The 23,049-nt window shown below is 36.3% G+C and overlaps 2 protein-coding genes and 2 non-coding genes across 4 annotated transcripts; 2 read left to right on the plus strand and 2 right to left on the minus strand.

Annotated features, from left to right (window-relative positions):
• The first annotated feature begins 1,311 nt into the window (after nt 1–1,311).
• Nucleotides 1,312–2,358, plus strand: LOC129246418 (tigger transposable element-derived protein 1-like). The gene has a single exon (XM_054885231.1). It carries the CDS (start codon nt 1,312–1,314, stop codon nt 2,356–2,358), a length of 1,047 nt encoding a protein of 348 aa, XP_054741206.1.
• Nucleotides 2,359–5,859: 3,501 nt separating this feature from the next.
• Nucleotides 5,860–5,931, plus strand: Trnat-ugu (transfer RNA threonine (anticodon UGU)). Its single transcript has one exon. It is a non-coding gene; the product is annotated as a tRNA-Thr (tRNA).
• Nucleotides 5,932–11,297: 5,366 nt separating this feature from the next.
• Nucleotides 11,298–11,369, minus strand: Trnat-ugu (transfer RNA threonine (anticodon UGU)). The gene has a single exon. It is a non-coding gene; the product is annotated as a tRNA-Thr (tRNA).
• Nucleotides 11,370–18,002: 6,633 nt separating this feature from the next.
• On the minus strand, nt 18,003–22,304 carry LOC129246419 (uncharacterized). The gene is made up of 4 exons (XM_054885232.1): nt 22,215–22,304; nt 18,457–18,606; nt 18,234–18,407; nt 18,003–18,158 (listed from the first exon to the last, which is right to left on the minus strand). The coding sequence occupies exons 1-4, from the start codon at nt 22,302–22,304 to the stop codon at nt 18,003–18,005; spliced, it is 570 nt and encodes a 189-aa protein (XP_054741207.1).
• Between the last annotated feature and the right edge of the window lie 745 nt (nt 22,305–23,049).

The raw sequence follows: 23,049 nt of genomic DNA on the forward strand, positions 1-23,049 counted from the left end.
TATGAGACTCCCACCATACAAAAGTTAGCGCAAAACTGTCATTTTCTCAGCAAATGAATTAGACGGTACTTCTTCTAAATTCATTCAGCTGCTTGAATTCAAAAAATTTCGAAGGTACTGAGTAGGCAATGAAAAATGTGCAAGTATCGAATTTCTATTGTATTTTTAAGTTTTTGATATACATACATACCTACATATATACATAATACAAAGGTAGTACAGGTAACCCTTGTATAACGCGGTCTTATACAACGCGGTTTCGATATAACGCGATTTGGAGAAATTAGGTTTCAGTACAACGCGAAATTTAGGCTTATATAACGCGAAGGGGAAAATACATAATTATAAAATCTGGTAACACTAATTTGCGTACCACATATTTATAATATGTAATGTATTTTTAATGTAAACCGGGAATTACCCTTTTTTGCCTTCACAACATGTGTGAGTATACCAGGCATGCTTACGGCATATATATTTATACTCTTCTTGCTCATTAATATTTATTATATTATCAGTACAGTGTGAACTTTTGTGGATATCAGGTGTTTAATAAGGAAAAAAATTTTCTTTTTAGAAATTTAATACATTTAAGTATCAGCATAAGTTATATTTGTGATCGAAGATAGGTATGTATGTTAGTTTTTGTTATTGGTAATTTTCTTTTTTATTTACAATGTACATATGTAAATTTTTGCAGCCATGAATAGTGAAATATCAACTGCCGAAAAACCAACGCTAAAGCGAAAATTTATTACCTTGGATGACAGAATTCAGATTCTGGATAGATTAAGGAGTGGTGAAAAAGAATTATTAATAGCAAAATCTCTCAGTTTAAATGAATCCACAATACGCACCATTAAACAAAATGAAAATAAAATTAGAAATTCTGTTATTGCTGGGTCATCAGTAAGCACAAAAAGAGTTGCACGTGTGCGTGATCTTTTAATAGAAAAAATGGAAAAAACGTTAATGTTGTGGATAGAAGACTGTGCTACAAAAAAAATGCCAATCAGTACAAATGACATTAAGACGAAAGCTCTTAAAATTTATGCACATTTAAAAGAAAGTAATTCAGATGCGTCCTAGTAACCAAAACATCTAAGCAGGAATTCTTAGCTAGCAAAGGCTGGTTCGAAAACTTTAAATCTCGCTTTGGATTACACAATATTAAAGTTCAAGGTGAAACTGGATCGGCACGTAGAAGCTGCGAGGGTTTACCCTAAAACTCTTGCTAAAATCATTGAAGAAGGTGATTATAAGGGAGAGCAAATTTTTAATGCGGACGAAACAGGTCTAAATTGGAAAAAAATGCCGCGTCGGACATACATTCCGAAAAAAGAAAAAGTTGCACCGGGTTTTAAGGCCGCAAAAGACAGAATTACTCTACTTCTCTATAGTAATGCATCTGGTGACTACATTACAAAACCTTTATTTATAAACCGCTCGTTAAATCCACGAGCGTTGAAAAATGTCGATAAATCCAAGTTAAATGTTTATTGGCGGGCAAATAGCAAGGCTTGGGTTACACACAGTATTTTTCGAGATTGGTTTTTAAATTGCTTTGTACCTGAGGTTGAAACTTATTTGAAGATTAAGAACATCGATTTCAAAGTGCTTTTAATACTGGATAATGCCCCTGGACATCCAAAAGACTTAAACCATCCCAATGTAGAAATAGTGTTCCTACCACCTAATACCACGTCTATCATTCAACCGTTAGTCCAAGGTACAATATCAACGTTCAAAGCATTTTATATTCGGCAAACATTCCAACTTATTCTTGATAAAATTGATTCAAATCCTAACATGGCAGTTACAGAACTATGGAAAAATTTTTCAATTTTAAACTGCATTACAATTGTAGAAAAATCTCTTAAAGAATTAAAGCAGTCCACGCTAAATGGCTCATGGAAAAACATATGGCCGGAGATTGTTGTAAAAAATAATGCTGTGCCACCATTACATGTGGAAGTGAGCCGTATATTAACGATAGGTCAACGTTTCAGTGGAGAAGGCTTTGACGATATGAACGAAGATGACATTTATGAAATTATGAATGAAGGTACAGACCTCACCGAAACAGACCTAATTCAATTAACAACTGAATCTCCATCTGTCTCAAATCTCGCACATGATGACGCCACTTCGGTAGAAGATATCTGTGAATCAATTCCCAGTTTCACTCTGAAGCGCATACGAGAGGGCTTAAGTTTGGTTGAGAAAATGAAATCTTTCTTTGCAACTAATGATCCTTCGCTGGAGAGATCCAACAAAATAATAAGGGAAATAGATATTAATCTAGCACCTTATTACGAAATTGAAAAGGAGCTTAAAAAACCACCCACCAAAAACTGATAACAGATTTTGCAATTATAAAACCAGTAGAAGAACCACAAGGTCCCACAACTAGTTTCTTATCCAATAGCGAAAACTATGTTGAAGAAATATCTTCTGATGAACCTTGTGCTCCCCCAAAACGCCCACGTGCAAATCTTTGAAGACAGTGAAACAGATTAATTACCATATGAAGTTTGAAGAATAACAATACAGTTTTTAATAAACCTTTAAACCTTTGTTTTTAAATTTTTTAATGTGCACATTATTATTTAAATTTTGTTTTTTGAATTTTGAACTATGTATGTACATATGTATTATTATTCATATCTTGTGTTTTTAATTGTATAAGAAAGTCTGAACTTTAGTATTGAGTTGAAATATATGTGCATCTGTTATTTTGTATGTATTTTATTTAAAAAAAAACTTATTGGAACATAACCCCCAAATTTATATGAAAACTATGTTTTAGATAACGCGGAATTACATAACGCGCAATTCTTCTGGAACGTAACTATCGCGTTATACGAGGGATACCTGTACTTAAATTTTGCCAACACAACATATAATTTCAATTTCTACCTTCTTCCCATGGCGATCAACCGACAAAAGTCTTAAACATAGTTTTTATGCGCAGCGCTCCCTGTCGCGTGTTTTTCGTGCACATACCGCGCATGGCGGCACCTATTGGCGAAATATTGCGTCTACTGGTAGCTGTATATGGAAGTTAGTGTTGTTAATTTTTCAGTGCATTTCCTTTCAGGGATTTTTTAATCCCACAAGTGATTAGATTGAAGATGGGCCAACACTATTGCTGATAAAAATGTTGTGGAATATTTTTTCTTCCGAAAGCGTCTGCTGCTAGCGCTGCGTTTGCTTGATTTTACTAATAATTTTATTATCATATAAGCATTTCAAAATAAAATAAAAATAAAAATAAATAAATTTGATATGACATTTATGAACGCTATGTCCATAATAAGAGCAGCCTTCGAGGAGCTTTGTCCCTTCTAGGAATCATGGGAAATATATATACATAATAACAGCGTGATATATTACAAAGTTTGACTATCTGATTATTCAGTTTTTCATGTAAATATAGTTCATATAACAATAAAAATTATGTACTTTAAAGATTCAAATTTTTTACAAAATTAAAAAAAAAAAATTAAAACAATTTTCAACGCAATTTGAAATATTTCGTAGAGGAATTTAAAGAAGAATTTCGTGAACGCAGTTTTAGAGCCCACTGTATTTTAATATATTAAAATGCAAGACCATAGCGGCTCGAAAATCGCCTTGATTTTTGATAATTTAAAAAAAAAATTTTTTTTAATTTTTGTTTATGATGTTGGCCTTTTCGTCGCAATAGAGAATCACAATTTTATTTTTACTCGTATATGAAGAAAACGTAGTGGCCGCCTAGAAACAAAATTAAAAAATAAACGCGATTTTTGAGCCACTTCAAACTTACACTTTATTAGACCAAAATTTATTAGCCTATAAAAATGCGCATTCAAAATTTGTCTCGTAATTTATGTAAAAAATTTTGAAATTTGGATGAAAATATGTTAATTTTTTTTTTTTAATTTTGTACTTAAAGGGACAGATACCTCTAAAATTTCGAAAAAAAAAATTATTTTTTTTCATAAAATGTTAATATAGTCCTTTAAGAATATGTCAAAAAATTTTAGAACGTAAATTTAAGTATTTCTTAAAAAGGGTGGTTAAATTTCAAGGGCCGATGTTGAATGTAAATCACACCTAAACGTCAACGACACCGTTGGACTTCCTTCTTTGGGGTTATTTGAAAGAAAAAGTGTACGTCGATAAGCCAGCAACAATTGAAGAGCTAAAGAATGAGATAATTCGGCACATTAACGGCATAGAACCTCAGTTAGGCCTCAGCGTCATCGAAAATTTGGACCATCGGATGGAGATATTTTGCTCCATGCATAATTGAGCCATACCAATATTATCATAATAAAGAGAAATGAGAATAATTTCGTAAAAAAATTGTATTTTATTCAAAATAAACACCGGCCCTTGAAACTTAACCACCCTTTATTATAGATCGTCAACCGTGACGACTCTATTCTTTGCGCTCGAGCGCTGGGAGAGGTATAGTTACGTTGTATTCAAACTCTAGACGCGTTATTCTCAAAACTATGTTTTTTAAATTGGCGTACACGATAACTCGAAAAGTTATTGACCGATCTCCCTGAAATTTTGCACACATCTTTTATATGAATTTACAAGTTTTCGAAAATTTTTTGAAGCAAAAATAGTAAGAAAATTCGCCGCAAAATTCATTTTTTGAAGCATTTTTTTCCTCAATTTTTTTTTTTTTTAATTCATATAGAAATTATGACATTAATAAACAAAAAAATTTTTTTGGGTTTTTGTATTCAGGTCACTGACGCCGATGCTACAATGCCCGCCGATTGAGAAGGGCCGCTGGAAGAATTGAGTTACATCCGCCATTTTAAATGATTAAAATTTTATATTATTTTAATGTATAAACTGTATCCCAATTTTGAAAAAAATATATTGACTTCTTCATTTTAAATAATTTTAATGAAAATCAGGGAAAATATGGCCGTTTACAGGTATCTGTCCTATTAAGTAAAGTTTGGAAGTTAGGTTTTTTAAATTTTTAAGTTAAATGATTTTTGTTGTTGTATAATATATATTTTTATAAAAAACAGAAAATCATTAATAAATAAATCGCGCTGCTATTATTGTGAACGCAGGTGTACACAGAGTATTATATATATTGTAGAAGATATCAAGACAATAGTAAGAGTAATAGTTCAATCCCGATTTTGAGGTATTTTTTTATAAGTTAAATAAAATATGCTCAGAAGTATGGAGAAGCGCCCACCAACTCTTTGTTTATGCCCTGGTCATAGTGATGGTGGTATATAGTAAAAATATCTCAGCAACTAGCAGAAAATGTGCATTCACTTTTACTTAGGGACGCATAGCAAATTGAAAAATTTTCCACGAACTTTTAATGTTTTGAGTTATGACATTCTTCCAGCAAATGAGCCATATTAGTAGAAACATATGCATATATTTATGCACATATATGTATATACATACGTGTTGCGCTCAACAGCACATTGTTTTTTTAGATACATAACTAACTTGCCTCTGAGGTGCTTTAGCACTTTGAGGCATTAACAATAACAAATATTTTCATATAAAAGTGCACTTGTTTATACAAATTTGTATTCTCGCTCAGCTATAAATCATCATTTGGAAAACAATATATTTGTACACACACACATACATACACCTATATTTACACACAAGTCTTCCCAAATTATGACATCCATGACTCACTTTCTTGATCATTTCTAGGCACATAACTGCTTTCAAGCTAAGTAAATTTCTTTTAGATTTTGCAATCTATTTTCGGCCACAATCTATCCTATTTAACTTTTAACACAAAATTCATATGCAAACATGTTTTTGTTTCCCGTAACGCGTAGCTATTTAGGAGCAATTTTTTATAGCGCCTCTTTAGCTCAGTGGCAGAGCACTGGTCTTGTAAACCAGGGGTCGTGAGTTCAATCCTCACAGGAGGCAAAATAAAAAAGCTTTGTTTTTATAGCATTTATTTATAATCAAACTGTTTTTAAAATTCATAATTTGCGCGAATTTTGTCACATAACGCAAAAAAAAAAAACAAATACGAAACGTAAAAGTTGATGAAACAGGTGCAACTTGAAATCAAATTCGGAAGTGTGCAGTGCGTTTGTGTTCTAAGAATATAGAAGAATGTATATTAGTCTAAGATCCGACCATACAATGACCTTCACCCATCACGTTACGGGATGAAACATATTTTTTTATAACATTTAATATGTCACAAAATATATTTCGCAAAGGTTGCCTAGAAATTCCTGTGCAAAGTATAATTAATTAATAATTAAAAAATTAATTTTTTTTAAACTTTGCACCTATTCCGTTACGTATTAAAATGTATACTAGTCGTAAGTATGTAACTTGTGTAACATGCAGCCACCGGGTTGCCTTATTTTTTCTTGTGCAGGTATAAGGTTGCCGGGTGTATACAGGTAAGTCGCAGTAGTAATTTGCACCCATCGAGTTACGCAATGAAATTTATGTCAAATTAAAGTTAATTTTATTTCAAATTTTATGGTATAGGGTTGACTGCGGAAAACTTGTGCAAAGTTCCGGTTGTCGATTTTTAAAAATCTAAATTTTCGTGTGACTGTGTATGCGATAAATTCGCGTGTTTCGAATTAGAACGAGTGCACATGCTCTTTTTACGTGAATTTGAGAAAGATAGCGACAAGCTATAGTATATGCTAAGCAGTGCAATTAACCTCACAATTTATTTACTTTTGAAAAAAAAACGTGGTACTACTACATATCGTTATCGCTTTGTGACAATATATTGTTAAAAAAAAAGGGAAAAAAGTGCTTTTTGTGTGATTTAGGGGACTCAGCCGACACTGTATTAGATTTTAACGATGACAGTTTGAAAAACTGTTCATTAAAATTAGCTTTTCGTAAAATAAAAAGCTTTAAATACAAAGACATTGATATAATCAACGCGTCCCTAGATTTTGTTGGTTACCACACCACGTGCTATAAAAAAGTAACTGCATTAAGTAATAAATATAAAAATGAATTTAATCAATTTGCTGCAGAGAATACAGTAAGTATAAATATTATTTTTTTATTTATCATAGTAAAGAAATTTTCTATACGTTTCTATTGGAGTAATGGCAATACAGCATGTGGATTTTGTATATAAATATTTTAAATTTTTATGCAATGAAATAGAATGTAAAGAAAATTCTGGAATAATTAGCGCTTATGGTTTAACGATTTTTCTTCATATATTTGCTTTTTAATATGGCTTGAAAAAATAAATCTCAAAAATCCGCATACAAAAGTTTTTTTTTTATTTATACGTTCATTCGTATCACTATTTATGAAAGTTTTTTTTGTTAAGCTACATCATTAAAATAATATATAAAAGTTATGTATAAAATATGTTATCATAAAATTTATTTTCCAGATGCGTGTCGGTACTTCTGTTGCTGGTGCAGCTCCAAATTGTATGAATTCTAGTCCATCGCCACAAAAATCATCTCGTACAGCAGTCACGAACGATATTTGTTAATTCCATGTGGCTTCATGCAACGGACCCTCAATGCCTAAAAATGCAGCCCGAAACATGCGGCTGGTATGTTGACGAATATCTAAAACCAACAGGTTTCATTGGAGACCAAACACCTTTAACAGTACAAGATATTATGGAAATGACAGAGGAAGAAAATGATGACGAATCATCTGAATTTGAAGATCAACACTTTTCTTCCGATGAATCGGATTTTGAATAATTTATATGTAATGTAAAGTTTTTAAATTCAAAAAATTTGTACTTTTAATAAATTAAATTTTAATACAAAACCTAAAAATCATGTTTCATAGTGTCATTGAATTTTATTTTTTGGAAAAATTGCCATTTTCTGATTGTTTAATTTAATTCCGTCTCCTGATATACGATTATTATTAATTTCATTAGACATTAGTCTCCTAATACAACATGAAAATTTTGAAGATAAGTATACTTAATATTATTTATTTGCTTATAAAAATTATGATATAGATATATATATTAATTTTATACAATAATACATATATAAATATATGTATACAAATCATCTTTTTATTTATTTACTTATTTATTTACTCATTTATCGCGCAGTTAATTTCATTTAATTATTTATCAGTTAATTGAATAAAACATTGTCAGTTGCTCTGAAATAATGCATATACTATAGCTCGTCGCTATCTTTCTCAAATTCACGTAAAAAGAGCATGTGCACTCGTTCTAATTCGAAACACGCGAATTTATCGCATACACAGTCACACAAAAATTTAGATTTTTAAAAATCGGCAACCGGAACTTTGCACAAGTTTTCCGCAGTCAACCCTATACCATAAAATTTGAAATAAAATTAACTTTAATTTGACATAAATTTCATTGCGTAACTCGATGGGTGCAAATTACTACTGCGACTTACCTGTATACACCCGGCAACCTTATACCTGCACAAGAAAAAATAAGGCAACCCGGTGGCTGCATGTTACACAAGTTACATACTTACGACTAGTATACATTTTAATACGTAACGGAATAGGTGCAAAGTTTAAAAAAAATTAATTTTTTAATTATTAATTAATTATACTTTGCACAGGAATTTCTAGGCAACCTTTGCGAAATATATTTTGTGACATATTAAATGTTATAAAAAATTATGCTTCATCCCGTAACGTGATGGGTGAAGGTCATTCTATGGCCGGATCTTCTACTATATTTCTGTTAGTTAGTTCCTACTTTCTATATTCCCATGTAGGTTCAATTTATGGAATAATAACGTCGGCATCTGATTGATTGGTTATAAAAAAGTAGGCTCAATTCATGATGATGTGAAAATTAAGATAATTTTTTTAATTATGTATTTTTAGTACGTCGCATCAGGAGTGATGAAATAGACCATAGACCGACTCTCAGCTATTTTGAAGGAATCAGCTGATTTGCTGACGTAACAGGGGATGTGACAGCAGGAGAGGTCGGCAAAAACTGAGATTGTGCTGGTGATATTTAAAATAATCAACGCAGGCGATAGAAGCTAATGCTCATGTTACTAGGTTGTTCAATAAGTTTTGCGGTTCGATAATAAAAACACAATTTTATGGTTTGAAATGCACTTTATTACTTACAGGGTGAACGATGTGAAGTGTTACCAACTTCACACTGCTTGTATCTGTACAACAGCTCATGACATCAACGTCAAAATTGTTCTAATGACAGTTCGATATATCTATTGTTTATAAGCCATGAAAAGCATTTGCGTCTCAGTTTTGTTGAATTTTTTTTTCTGTGATGGAATTCAAACGTAATAGTGTGATTGCGTTATATTTGGCTGGAAAATCACAACCAGTCATTGTTCGTGAGCTCAGTCACCTTAAAGTGAATAAAATGTTTGTGTATCGCACTATAAAACGTTACAATGATACAGGTTGCATTGCAAAACGCTATGGAGGTGGACCGAAAAAAACCGCAACAACGCCAGAAATGGTTCGGAAAGTGAAGGCTCGACTTGAGCGAAATCCACGTCGAAGTTGAAGAAAAATGGCCAAAGAACTGAAAATATCGCAAGACAGCATTCGACGCATATTGAAAAATGAGATCAAGGTCAAGGTTTACAAGTTCCAAAAAGCACACGATCTTTCAGTAGTATAGTCTACCTGAATATCGGTACATATGTTCCAACGAGATTCCAATTTATGAATTCCATCCCTGAAGTGAGTGTCTGGAAGCGCTGCAAAATACAATTCCACAGCTGTTATGACCTCACCATTTGATGAAAAACGCTTTCGACGCATACATTTTTTAGGTCCGGAAACAGATAGTAGTCACCAGGAGCCTTGGTGAATACGGTGGATGCTTCAAAAAGCTCTTTTGACACGGTGCATTGCCCTGATGAAAAATAATGTTTTTGGTTTGCAAACTGGCCTTTTTTCACGAATATTTTTCTTCAGCTGATTTAAAAGGTTACAATAATATTTAGAATTTTGACCTGTTTGCAAGTAATCCACAAACAAAATTCCCCTCGTATCCCAAAACACCAATCATAACAACTTCTTGACCGATGTGTGGACACAAACTCGTTTCGGAGCCGAAGAGCCAGGTTCACTCACATCACTCTTTAGCCTCTTGTTTTGATTTAGGATCATACAAGTCTCATCCATTGTAATGAATCGATGCACAAAATCCATTTTATCCTTTCAGAAACGATCTAAATGTTGTCGAGAAAGTCACATTCGATGCTGTTTTTGATCCATTATTAGCGAATGTGGCGCCCATTGCGCACACAGCTTTTTGAAACTCAATATTTCAGTCAAAATATTGCTTATACCGCCCAATGAGATGCCTAGGGTTCCTACTAAATCTTTTTCAGTCACTCGACGACATGAAACGGAGCATCGTGGCTAGAACCTTGTAATATAAAGGCTGAGTTTAGAATTAAATTATCATGAAGATTCGGAAACCTCTAAGATGACTGTTAACCTGAGAAATTAGGTACTCACTCAAGTCTGGAGTTAACCGGAATAGTTTTTGGAACTCTCTTGCAGCCAAATGGAAAGGATTGTCCACATCCCGGACCAAGCGTCGATCCACTGTTCGAGGGCTCACTAGCTCCTTTCGACGCGATCAGCTGAAACTATGTATTTACTTTTACTTATGGAGGTATGTAAATTGAAAACTTTGAAACCGTTTTTTCAATATTTCGGCTTTTTGAATTATGACAGAATTAGAAGTAAATGAATTTTTAGTCGTGTACTGAAACACACACACCACTATTAGCAGACTAAATACTCGTACGAGCCTACGGCTGTATATGTAGCTATGCACGCTTGCCTACATATAGCCTCATCCATATGTGTGTATATATATGTGTGTGATAGTTCACTGACTTTTTGATTTGTGGCTCGAGTCGCGTTCATACATACAAACACACATTTTAATAATATTCGCAACTCTTTGCACAAAGCCGCTTTGATCTGATCACTCTGAACAACCCTTCCAAATTACAATCAAACAAAAAAAATTGCAATAAAAGGGGGCTGTAAATATTGTACTGAAATTAATTATTTGCATTTTGACTTTTGAATACCTAATAAATTGAAAATCTCGTTAATGAGACTATTATTCTAAAATGTTTTCATTTACTGCGTTTACTGCATAATTCAAAAAAAGGAACAGAAGTTGTAATGAAAAAAAAACTAAGTAAATGAAGAAATAAATAACTCAGACAAGTCTTTTAATGCCATTTTATTTCGCAATAAATTCTGCATAAAATATTTGTATATCGCAAAAAAACGCTTAAAAAAACCTATAAATGCGATGCCTCCTGTGAGGATTGAACTCACGACCCCTGGTTTACAAGACCAGTGCTCTGCCACTGAGCTAAAGAGGCTCATATATATGCACACATATGTTTGTCTGTATGTGGGCTCAAGACCTATTTCTACTTAATATGAAAAGACTGTAGAAAGCTAATTAATTTAAAAGTATTTCTATGCAGCGATAGCGGCAAACGCTTCTGAAGGAGATAAGTAACTTTTTTAATGTTCAGTTCAGTGAAATATGGAAGAAATGCTTGACATTAAGGGTGAAACCGATTTAGATCGATCAAAAAATCGATTTTTTGTATTGCATAAAACGTTAGTATAACTACTCAAGTATATGTGGTAAAAATTTTAAAGCGGAATTCGCATTATTCCCGATTCTAAGAGCACTTAAGTGATTGCCAGTCGGCTCCGCATCGTCGCACGCGTTAGTTAGAACGACGTTTTTCTCGAAACTACTTTTTTCACCTGGTGAGAATTCTAGCTTAAAAAGTTATCACCAATAATTCTAAAATTTTTCGAGATTTTTTCTTTATTTAATTCTAATTTATATGAACCTAATTCTGGATTTATATTACTATTTAAAATATGGGCAAAACAGATATATAAGCAAAACAGATGAAAAAATATGGTATAAAAAAACTACTTTGTGTTCAAGCGCCTCAAAAGCATGCAATTTTCAATATTTTTTTTCCACAATTAGGTTCATATTCTTAGGAAATATGTTGTTAATAAAAAAAAAACATTGTGTTTGATTTCAGAGAAAAATTACAACTTCAGGAATGCCCACCAGCAAGACACTCGGATGGCGATCGTCCATGGACAGCACGCTCTAACGCCACCATCTCCTGCGGAAATTGCTTCAAAAAAATGTAAAAGTGTACCTAAAAATATAAATAAAATATCCTCTAAATTTAAACAATTTTTGATTATTCTTTCTTTGTTCAAAAAATTCTCGAAAAACACCGAAACGTTGGCCTCCTAAACCGGTTTCCACCCTTAAGGAACCTCTTCTTAATAACCTCCAGCGGCAGTTAAATGAAAAAATAACGTTTGTCTCGAAAACGGGTGCATCTATATTTTTAATATTATACACTTGTGGACAAAATAATAGGTGTGTGCTGAATCTGTACTGATTTTACGCCCAATAGTGTAATAACTGTTATTTATTTTTGATACCACTACATTTTAATGAAACAAAAGGGAAACTAGAACGTAAGTAAAAAACATTTTTGCGACTCAATTGGTAATTTTGCGTGTTATTGGAAAGTAATGGTTGTTTGATTGAATTCGCTTGGCCATAAAAATAGGCCATTTTTTCGAAAATACCTTGTTATTTGAAGTGTTATCAAGTATGTTTTGCTGCATTGTTCAATTTGTATTATTTTGACTGGTTCAATAATTATTTAGAATGGGTCGTAATAGCCACTGCACCAAAGTAGAGCGTCAATTGGTGAAGAAACTTCGTGCGGAAGGGAAAACGTATCGCTGCATTGCCAATACACTGGGACGGTCGGAAAACTTTGTTACAAACTCTTTAAAAAAGAAGTGTGAGAAAGAAAATCGTGGACAGCCAAGATTGACGGGCCCGGCAGATGATCGCCGTATAGTTCTTATGACCAAGAAGGATCCTTTTGTGTCTTCGCGACAAATCGCAGCAGAAATGGCATTGAATATAAGCTCGCGGACAATACGACGCCGCTTAGTGGACGCTAATCTACCAGGACGAAAAGCTAGAAGAGTTCCACTTCTTCGAAAGGTGCACATTCAGAGAAGAAAAGCATTTGCTAATGAGCACAGAGATTGGTGTGGTCCTACTGGAGAAAAAAAGTGGCGAAATATTTTATTTAGTGACGAAGTAAAGATGAATTTATACTGTAATGATTCCAAAAGAAGTGTACGCCGCCCGAAAGGCAAAGAATTTGCGTCTCAGTATACCAAAAAGACCATTAAGCATGGAGGCGGAAACATTATGGTGTGGGGATGTTTCTCTTGGCAGGGTGTTGGTCCTTTATTTTGGATAAAAGACACAATGACCGCGGTTGAGTATAGGGATATTTTGCAAAATGTTATGCTTCCATATGCAGAAGAAAACATGCCACAAGTGTATATTCAGTGTATATCTGCAATGGAAAAGCTCCTCATAAAAAATATCTGCCGTTCGGAGTTGGCTTAAAACTGTAGATATCTCCATTTTTCGATTCTAACAAACTTTTTTTTTGTTGTTTTTTTTTTTGGAAGAAGGGCTCCTAACATTTATAATACGCAATACATTCAAGACATCACCATCAGCTATAATGGCTTCACATCATCGAGACATATTTTGTGTTAATTTCTGTGTGTTTGTTTTCATTAAAGTTTTTGCTTAACTCTTGCCAAAACGTTTTCAATGAGATTGACCTCTGTTAACTGTGTAGGCCAATCCAACATTTCCAGCCCATTTTTCTGTTTCCACTGTATACACCTGCGGCTTCGATACTTGGGCTCGTTGTACACTTGTAAAATCCAAGGTTAGCTGGTGTATAGATACCACCTGCTTATCCTGGTGAGCTTCAAACAGTGATGCGTCCCACAGGCTACTTATCGTGTTAGTAATCGGGCGATAACGCGGCTAAAGAACAACAAAGCCGCGGGCGCCGACGGACTGCCGGCTGAGCTATTCAAACATGACGGGGAGGAGCTGGTAAGGTACATGCATCAGCTCCTATGCAAAATATGGTCGGATGAAAGCATGCCTGCCGATTGGAATTTAAGTGTGCTCTGCCCAATCCATAAGAAGGGCGATCCTGCAATCTGTGCCAATTACCGCGGGATTAGTCTTCTAAATATCACCTATAAGGTTCTAGCGAGTGTATTATGTGAAAGGCTGAAGCCCACCGTCAACCAACTGATTGGACCTTATCAGTGTGGCTTCAGACCTGGAAAGTCTACCATCGACCAAATATTCACAATACGCCAAATCTTGGAAAAGACCCATGAAAGGAGAATCGACACACACCATCTTTTCGTCGATTTCAAAGCTGCATTCGACAGTACGAAAATTAGTGCCGCGCTGTCTGAATTTGGTATCCCCGCAAAACTAATACAGCTATGCAAGATGACGTTGAGATACCAACAGCGCCGTTAGAATTGGGAAGGACCTCTCTGAGCCATTTGATAGCTAATGAGGTTTCAGACAGGGTGACTCTCTATCGTTTGACTTCTTTAACCTGATGCTGGAAAAAATTGTGCGAGCCGCAGAACTTAATCGCTCAGGCACAATTTTTTATAAGAGAGTACAATTGTTGTTAGTTCTACCTTCTCCAAACTGGGTAAAGAAGCAAAGCTAATTGGTCTGGTGGTGAATGAGGACTAAACAAAGTTCCTCCTGTCATCAAACAAAGAGTCGCATTGGCGTATCGTCACCCACGTCACTGTCGACAGTAACGATATTATTTCGAGGTTGTAAGAGACTTCGTTTGTCTGGGAACCAGGATTAACTCCTATAACAATGTCAGCCTTGAAATTCAATCTTGGCAAAATCTTGCCAACAAGTGCTACTTGGGACTAAGTAGACGATTGAGTAGTAAAGTCCTCTCCCGACGAACAAAACTTACACTCTACAAGGCTCTCATCATGCCCGTCCTAACATAGGCTCAGAAGCTTGGACGTTGACAATATCCAATGACGAGTCCCTTAGAATGTTTGAGAGAAAGATTCTGCGGAAGATTTTTGGACCTTTGCATGTTGGCGACGGTGAGTATCGTAGGCGATAAACTAGGAGCTGTATGAGCTTTACGACGACATAGATATAGCGCGGCGATCCTGCTAATTCGTTGGATGTGCCATGTCGTCCGAATGGAGACAAACGCTCCGGCTTTGAAAGCATTCGTCGCGGTACCAGCAGGTGGTAGCAGATGAAGAGGAAGGCCTCCTCTGCGTTGGAAAGATCAGGTGGAGAAGAATTTGGCTTCACTTGGTGTGTCCAACTGGCGCCGGTTAGCATGAGAAAGAGATGACTGTAGCACTTTGATAAACTTCAAAGTTGCGTAAATGGTCATCACGCCAATCAATAAGTCAAATCGAGCTGGCAGAAGCCGGTCGAAGCGGTTTCACCTCGACTAGCCCTGACAAATATCTAAATGCATGTTTGTAATACTTCATTAATTAGGAAAAATCGATAACACATTGCAGTTCAATTATCGCAAGTAAATTATAATAAAGAATTGACTCATTGGCACAGTAATTCTTGACGCTTGCAGAGTTCTGCGCGCTTTAGATCAGTGTTAATATGGTCATGCTAAGCCTATTGAGGTGTAGGAACTGCGTTAAGTAAAAGTTAGGGTCTCCTTTCAAACCACGTCTTTGTAATGCCGTTATGGGCCCATCTACCCTTGGTTGATGTATTTCACCGAAAGTAGATCGAAAGAAGTTTCTTGCCTGAAAAGTTATTTTTGTTATTCAATTGTGTTCAGATAATCTTACATACGGTATCTTCATTTCCTTTGCTGGTATGTCTACCGGAGTTAGACCAACGATAACAAAGGAAGCCTCGCCGCAGATTGTGCGGAAACCGCAAATGATGCGTAGAGCCGATAAATACCAGTGCAACCGAGCTGACTACTCTACTATACAGAATTATTTTACTTTGTCTAGGTTAGGTTACGTTGAAACGGTTGTCCACTATGCGATACACTCATGCTCATAACCCATTGTGATGCCGCATGGGGAACTAGCCCTTATCCCTCCTGAAACCAACGTGTACTTTTCAAAAATTTTGTAAGAACCTTAATTTCGACAGAGCCGAGATCTTCCAATTCATTAAAGGAATGTCTACCCAAATGGCGAGTCTACGTCTGGACAGCGACACAGAAGGTACGGAATCGTCTTTTCCTCTTCCTCATCTAGACAACTTCTACAGAAGTCATGTGTTTGCACACCCATTCTCTGGGCAATCCTACCGAATAGGCAGTGTCCCGTATTAACTGAAATCAGTGTGTTAAGACTGTGCTTATCTATTCTTTGTAGAAGTTCCGTGCGTTTAGCATTGAGAGTCGGCCACAGCTGTCGGGCGATTTTGCAAGTGACTTCATTACGCCATCTTTCATTTCCTGCTCTTACAATTTCCTCGCACGTATCCGCGAGTTTACATGTTTGCAAGAGTATACCTACCTACATATATCATTGTCTATGTACCTATCAGTCAATTTGGTACCGATTTTCGCTAGTTCATCAGCCGTGCAGTTCCCCTCAATGTCACAATGGCCAGGAATCCATGTTATCGTAGGGTGAAATGACTCAGCCATCTCGTTAAGAGATGCGTGGCATTTCATGGCTACCTTGGAGGTTGTCGACTGTTTTGTGAGGGATTTTATCGCCGCCTGGTTATAAGTGAAAATGTAGATTTCATCTCCTGGTATCGCATCAAACTGTACCAGTGTCACTGGCTTTCATTATTGCCACCAGTTCAGCCTGAAAGCCACTACAGTAGTCGGGAAGTCGAAAACTGAAGGAGATCCCCAGGTGCTCGGAATATGCACCTCCGCCCACCCTGCCTCGAGCTTTGAGCTATATGTGTATACATGGATGTATTCGCCCTGTCTTACCCCGTCCCGTTCCTACTGTGTCTAGCATCGTCGTTATTCGGATGATGCCTCCTATAGAGCAGCACACCTTATTTAGAGCAGCAATCCGGCTGTATTTTATTTGGATGTGCAAATCTCGCCTTCTACCTTTAGCTTCATGAGTTCTACCGCCCTTCAACTGCTAATATGAACTGCTTCAGTATCTGCTTCAGTTTTGTGGTTAGTTAGTTGAAGGCTCATCGACGTCAGCCGTGCGCAATTGATGTTTTATTGTCGAAACATAGCCTGATTTAACGCAGATTGTGTGAATTTTTTTTTTCTTTTACCTCCAGAAAACGCCAGGTAAGCGCCGGGACTGACGGGTCCTATGCCGGACATCATTCAAACATTAATCCTAGAAAAGTGAATCCCTTAGAAATAACAATATAAGTTAAACTCGTACATGTTACGATTATAATATAAAGGGTGGTTAAATTTCAAGGGTCAATGTTGAATGTGAACCACACCTAAACGTCAACGACACCGTTGGACTTCTTTTTTTGGGGTTATTTGAAAGAAAAGATGTACGTCGATAAACCAGCAACAATTCAAGTGCTAAAGGATGAGATAATTCGGCACATTAACGGTATAGAACCTCATTTATGCCTCAGCGTCATCGAAAATTCGGACATCGGATGGAGGTGTGCTGCCGAGGCCACCATTTGGCCGATATTTTATTCCATACGTAATTGAGCTACACCGTTATTATCATAATAAAGAGAAATGACAATAATTTCGTAAAAAAATTCTATTTTATTCAAAATCAACACCGGCCCTTGAAACTTAACCACCCTTTATAATTGGCGCTCACACCCTTTTTGGGTGTTTGGCCGAGCTCCTCTTTTACAACTACTCATTTTTATAAATAATTAAACAAAATTATAATCTCTTTTAAAATGCCAAGTACTCAATTTTATTTTTACATAAATTTATTTTTTAATTATTTGATTTGAGAAAAAGTTCAAAAAATGTTGAATTTCTTAATCAGTTATTGCAAGTGCTTACTTGAAGAATATTATTCTCATTTGTCATTTTCAAACACCTTTTATACGAGAATGCAAGGCTTTCAAAAATATTTGATTTTAATTTGCATTTACTTCAGTTTTTATCCAAAGCCTCCAAGCCGAGAGAAACATTAGCGCGCACCACTGCATCTATCTGCCAATTTGTTGAAATTAAGTAAGATCCCACAGGCAATGGAACCACAGACGCAAAATTTTGATTGAGCACAAAACGATCTAAAATTATGTCGTGCTGGAAAAAATAGTAAAAATTCAACAATGGTAAGTAATTCGATAATTCGGTTTTTTTGACACACTTCATACTTACATCATAAGGACATGAGTGATTTATATTGCTGTGTGTTTTAAGACCCAAAAAGCTATAAAATAGCTCAGCCAATGGATTTCGCCGCTTATTGCGAAAAAAAGCACAGCCGTCGATCTGATACTCATAAAGCGGGGGATTCACATAGTCGTTGCGTTTCCTCAACGCTACGCCGAGCTGGAAAAACGAAGAGAGTTGAATAGTACTAAAATACGCACTTACCCACCTTAACATTCGTAACAGGCAACTGGAACAATTTCGCATAAATCGATAGCTCAGCTGTGTCACGTTTCACTGCTTTCAGGCGACAAGTTTCAAATATGATGAAACTCTCATCCAGGGAGAGACAGCTAATACTCGATAATTTGAATAGCTTCTATAAAATCAACAAATACATAAATTAGAGGAACTTTCCTGTTGTGTTAATTATCCGAGCCACTTGCATTTTCCACATTTCCACAGAATGTTGCAACAAGTAAAATTAATAAACTTTTGCGCGAAAATCCAAACATTTCGTTCACATTTGATTGGAGTGAAGGTTGAAAGGTAAATGATTTTTTAATTTATATGTGCATGGATTACATTAAACATTTTATGCCAAAATTTAAATTAAAAGCGAAATAAGGCATTTAAAAACACATTAGCCAAATATTTATATAGACATTTTTATTATAGTGGGTCGATTTTTTAACGTAGCTTGATTTGTGTGGAGACTATAACACATACGTACACACATGTGCGTATGTAAAGGGTCCGCCATATAACTTTACGGAATTACAAAAGCTATAAAAAAGAAACTACTCAATATTTTTCCAAACTGTTTTTTTTTATTTTGAAGTACAATCCTTCCGGTTAATGGTGGAACACAACTTCATTCATATGGCTGCCTCGACTAGCCATGCACCATCCCATACGATCGGTCCAATTTTTCAACACATTTTCGATTGTATGCGGCTGTATTTCAGCTATGACATCGCGTATGTTGGCCTTCAGTGCATAAATTGTTGCTGGTTTGTTGGCATAACACTGGTCTTTGACGGCACCCCAAAGATAATAATACAACGGCATCAAATCGCAGCTCCGAGGCGGTCAAACGATATCAGAATTTCGGCTGATAATGCGATCTTCGAAGACAGTGCGCAAAAGATTGATCGTAGCATTCGCTGTGTGGCCAAAATGACCAAATGCCACCAATATCCTCCTCTTCAATTTCTCGGAACAAAAATTCGTTCAACATGGCCCGATATCGCTCTCCATTGACGGTTACGGTCACTCTTCGCTCATTTTCGAAGAAAAATGGACCAATGATGCCTCTCGACCAAAATCCGCACCAAACAGTGACTCGTTGTGAATGCATCGGCTTTTCTTCGAGTGCGTGTGGGTTTTCTGAGCCCCAAATGCGGAAATTTTGCTTGTTAACATACCCGCCGAGATGGAAATGAGCTTCATCCGAAAAAATGATTTTTCGTTAAAAGTCTTCATCTTCTTCAAGTCGATCCCAAGCCCATGAAGCGAAGCGAAAACGCATTGGGTGGTCGGTTCTTTGAGCGTATACACAACCATTTTCGTTCAGCGGAAGAATAAAACTAATTTTCTGTCAAATTAGATGACAGCTAAGTGTGTTAGACAGTGTTACCATTCTTCAAATAATACCTAGTTCAAATCCGTAACGATAGATGGTGGGCCCTGTATATACAGGGTGGTTCATTTAGTGTTTTACTGACTTAGTTTAATTCGGCTATAAGTAATAGTTGTGTTCGATAACAAATAAGCCATCAGCAGCCATCCATACAAATGAAGAGCATAAGCGAAAATTCTCCCCCAACGCGAAGAAAAAGCAAGAAATGTTAACGAACAGAAAATAAGACATACTTTATACTAAGTTGTTCTCTAAGTTTTGTGGTTCAATGAGAAAAACACAATTTTATGGTTTGAAATACAATTTATTACTCAGTATAGTCTCCCTGAGCATCAATGCTCTTCTTCCAGCGAGATTCCAATTTATGATTCTTCCCTGAAGTGAGTACCTGGAAGGGTTGCGAATATGCCTCTACTGATGCTATGACCTTATCTTTTGATGAAAACCCCTTTCCTCGCATGAATTTTGGTAGGTCCGGAAACAGATGGAAGTCGCTAGGGGCGAAATCTGGTGAATATCTAAAGCAGCGGTATTAGTTATCAGCGGAACCACCCCTATAGATATTCTAGCGCAAGAGCGCAAAGGGAGATCGGAGGCAAAAATCACAGGAATCCCAGTACCTCGCTTCTCCGATATTAGAATTCAAACGCTCAAACTTTGGCAGGCAAGATGGAGCTCTGAACGGTACGGTAGATGGACAGCGAGACTAATACCCGGTCTAAAAAAGTGGGTAGAACGAAAGCACGGGGATGTTAACTATTACCTCACACAGTTTTTGTCCGAACATGGGTCTTTTCGCAAGTACTTGTGGCGAATGGGAAAAGTGAGCCTACCAAACTGCATATATGGAGATACTGAGTATGATGATGCGGAGCACACCTTCTTTAAGTGCGAGAGGTGGAACGTAGAGAGAACAGGTCTGCAATGAGCTATTGGAGTATTTACACCTGAAGAAGTAATCGAGAAAATGAAGATATTCGAATGCCGCCCATTCGTGGAGGATATTATCCAAACAGAAGAAGCGTGAAATGGAAACTTGTGTTGAAGAGCATTGAGCATAGGTTTCTTAAAAAGAGGCGACCCTCACCGCAAAAAAAAAAAACAAATAAACAAAATGAATACGGTGGATTAAATTAGATTTGTGATGGGTTGGACAAGTCCAAGCACCCAGTCAGAAGACCATTGTACTACACCCGGATAGATAATGTGGGTGGCAAGACGGAAAAATTAGTTTGAGGTCAAATTTCTTGGATTGATTTATGAATATTAAGAGATCCGGAAGAGGAAAGGTATGAACTTTATCCATACTCAGTATATCGCAACCCAATATTCTAAACCTGATTCTGGAAAACACCGGACAGCTACAGAGAAAATGCTTTGCAGTATCGTCATCCTCAAGACAGGATAGGCATATCGGGCTGTCGACGACCCCCATGGCCATATGCTGACCACAAGTCGTCAATCCATAGTTGAATCGATGCGGAATTGACACCTAGAAAGGGTTCAGGGCCTAGAGGGATGCTTGCAGCGCATTCATTAGCTAGTTTATCAGCAAACACGATCCCTGTAAAACCACAATGTCCAGGCACCCAAATAATACAAACTTTATTGTGATTCGCAACACTGTTCAGTTTTGTCTTACTTTCACCGACTGAATTCGAAGAGCAGCGTGGGTTAGTAAGGGCTTTCAGTGCAACTTGACTGTCAGTACAAATTCCGATACTACTACCCCGCCACTTTTTCTCAATTAGCCAGTACGCCACATTCAAGATGGCATAGACTTCTGTAAATAATACCGATGCCATCTGTCCTGTGGCATAGGAGTACTTGCTGTCTTCGTCTAAGAACTATCCAAATCCGCTACCATTGTTGTTTTTGTTGTAGTAGCAGTAACTTGGCCCTATCAGTATAGTGTAATCACCGGTCGTCTTCGTCTAGCTCATCTAACGGTAGGCCCAGGAAACTAGCTCTTGGGTCCGTACCTTTAATCCGCTACCATGACTGATTTTGCATCTGTCGATGTAGAAAGTGTGCTGATATTCCGTTAATAGGTTCTCTGGACTTATAATACGGTGGATGCTTCAACAATTCGAGTTTTAATTCATGGATTTGAGCCATTGTCAAAATGCTTTTATGACACGGTGCATTGCCCTGATGAAAAATATTTTTTTTCGTTTGCAAACTGGCTCTTTTTCATGCATATTTTCCTTCAGCTGGTCTAAAAAGTTACAATAATATTTTGAATTTATTGCTAACCCTGTTTGCAAGTAATCCACAAACAAAATTCCCCTCACATCCCAAAAAACTGATGCTAACGACTTCTTGGTCGATTTCTAGACACAAACTCGTTTTGGAGCCGAAGAGCCAGGTTCAAACCACTCTTTAGCCTCCTGTTTTGATTTAGGATCATGGTGATTGACACAAGTCTCATCCATTGTAATGAATCGATACACAAAATCAATTTATACTTTCGAAAATGCTCAAAATGTTGTTGAGAAAGTCGCATTCGAATGTGTTTTTGTTCCATTGTTAGCGAATGCGGCACCCATTGTGCACACAGCTTTCTGAAACTCAATACTTCGGTCAAAATATTGCTTACACTGCGCAATGAGATACCTAGGGTTTCTACTAAATCTCTTTCAATCATTCGATGATTTTCCAGTACGTTTCCTGTTTTCTTTTCTACGATTTCTGGTGTTGTTGCTGTTTTTGGGCGTCCTTGACGTGGATTGCCTTCAAGGCTTGTACGATCACGTTTAAATTCAGCAACCCATCTTTCGAGTGTACTAATTGATGGCGAAAAGTCTTTATGCATCACTTCTTTTCAACATTCGTTCATAAATTTCTGTTGCTTCTAAATCTTCCAAAAATAAGAATTCAATCACCGCACGATACTTGATTTTTTCCATTGTACAAAATACTGTGACACGTCGCTGCTAAATTACTTGTAAACAAGGAATGAATTGACAGATTGAAATGAAACTTCACATACGTTTTTTATGAAAAGTGTACCAACACAACAAAAAAAAGATATTTATGCTAGTAGCAACGCCTTCTCTTATCGAACCGCAAAACTCATTAAACCACCTACTGTGAACCTTCACGGTTTTTGCCGATGAATTTTCCATTTAACCATTTATTATAATTAAAAACTTACAGATCATACGTTTACATGGTGAG

This window comes from Anastrepha obliqua, chromosome 4 (assembly GCF_027943255.1).
Source record: "Anastrepha obliqua isolate idAnaObli1 chromosome 4, idAnaObli1_1.0, whole genome shotgun sequence".
NCBI classification, from domain to species: Eukaryota; Metazoa; Arthropoda; class Insecta; order Diptera; family Tephritidae; genus Anastrepha; species Anastrepha obliqua.

Coding starts and splice junctions, on each gene's coding strand:
- LOC129246418 (XM_054885231.1), top strand. CDS start 1,312: ATGCCGCGTCGGACATACATTCCGAAAAAAGAAAAAGTTGCACCGGGT.
- LOC129246419 (XM_054885232.1), bottom strand. CDS start 22,304: ATGGATGAGACTTGTGTCAATCACCATGATCCTAAATCAAAACAGGAG. Junction 18,408..18,456: donor TGCCTGTTACGAATGTTAAG/GTGGGTAAGTGC, acceptor TCGTTTTTCCAG/CTCGGCGTAGCGTTGAGGAA. Junction 18,159..18,233: donor ATCACTCATGTCCTTATGAT/GTAAGTATGAAG, acceptor TATTTTTTCCAG/CACGACATAATTTTAGATCG.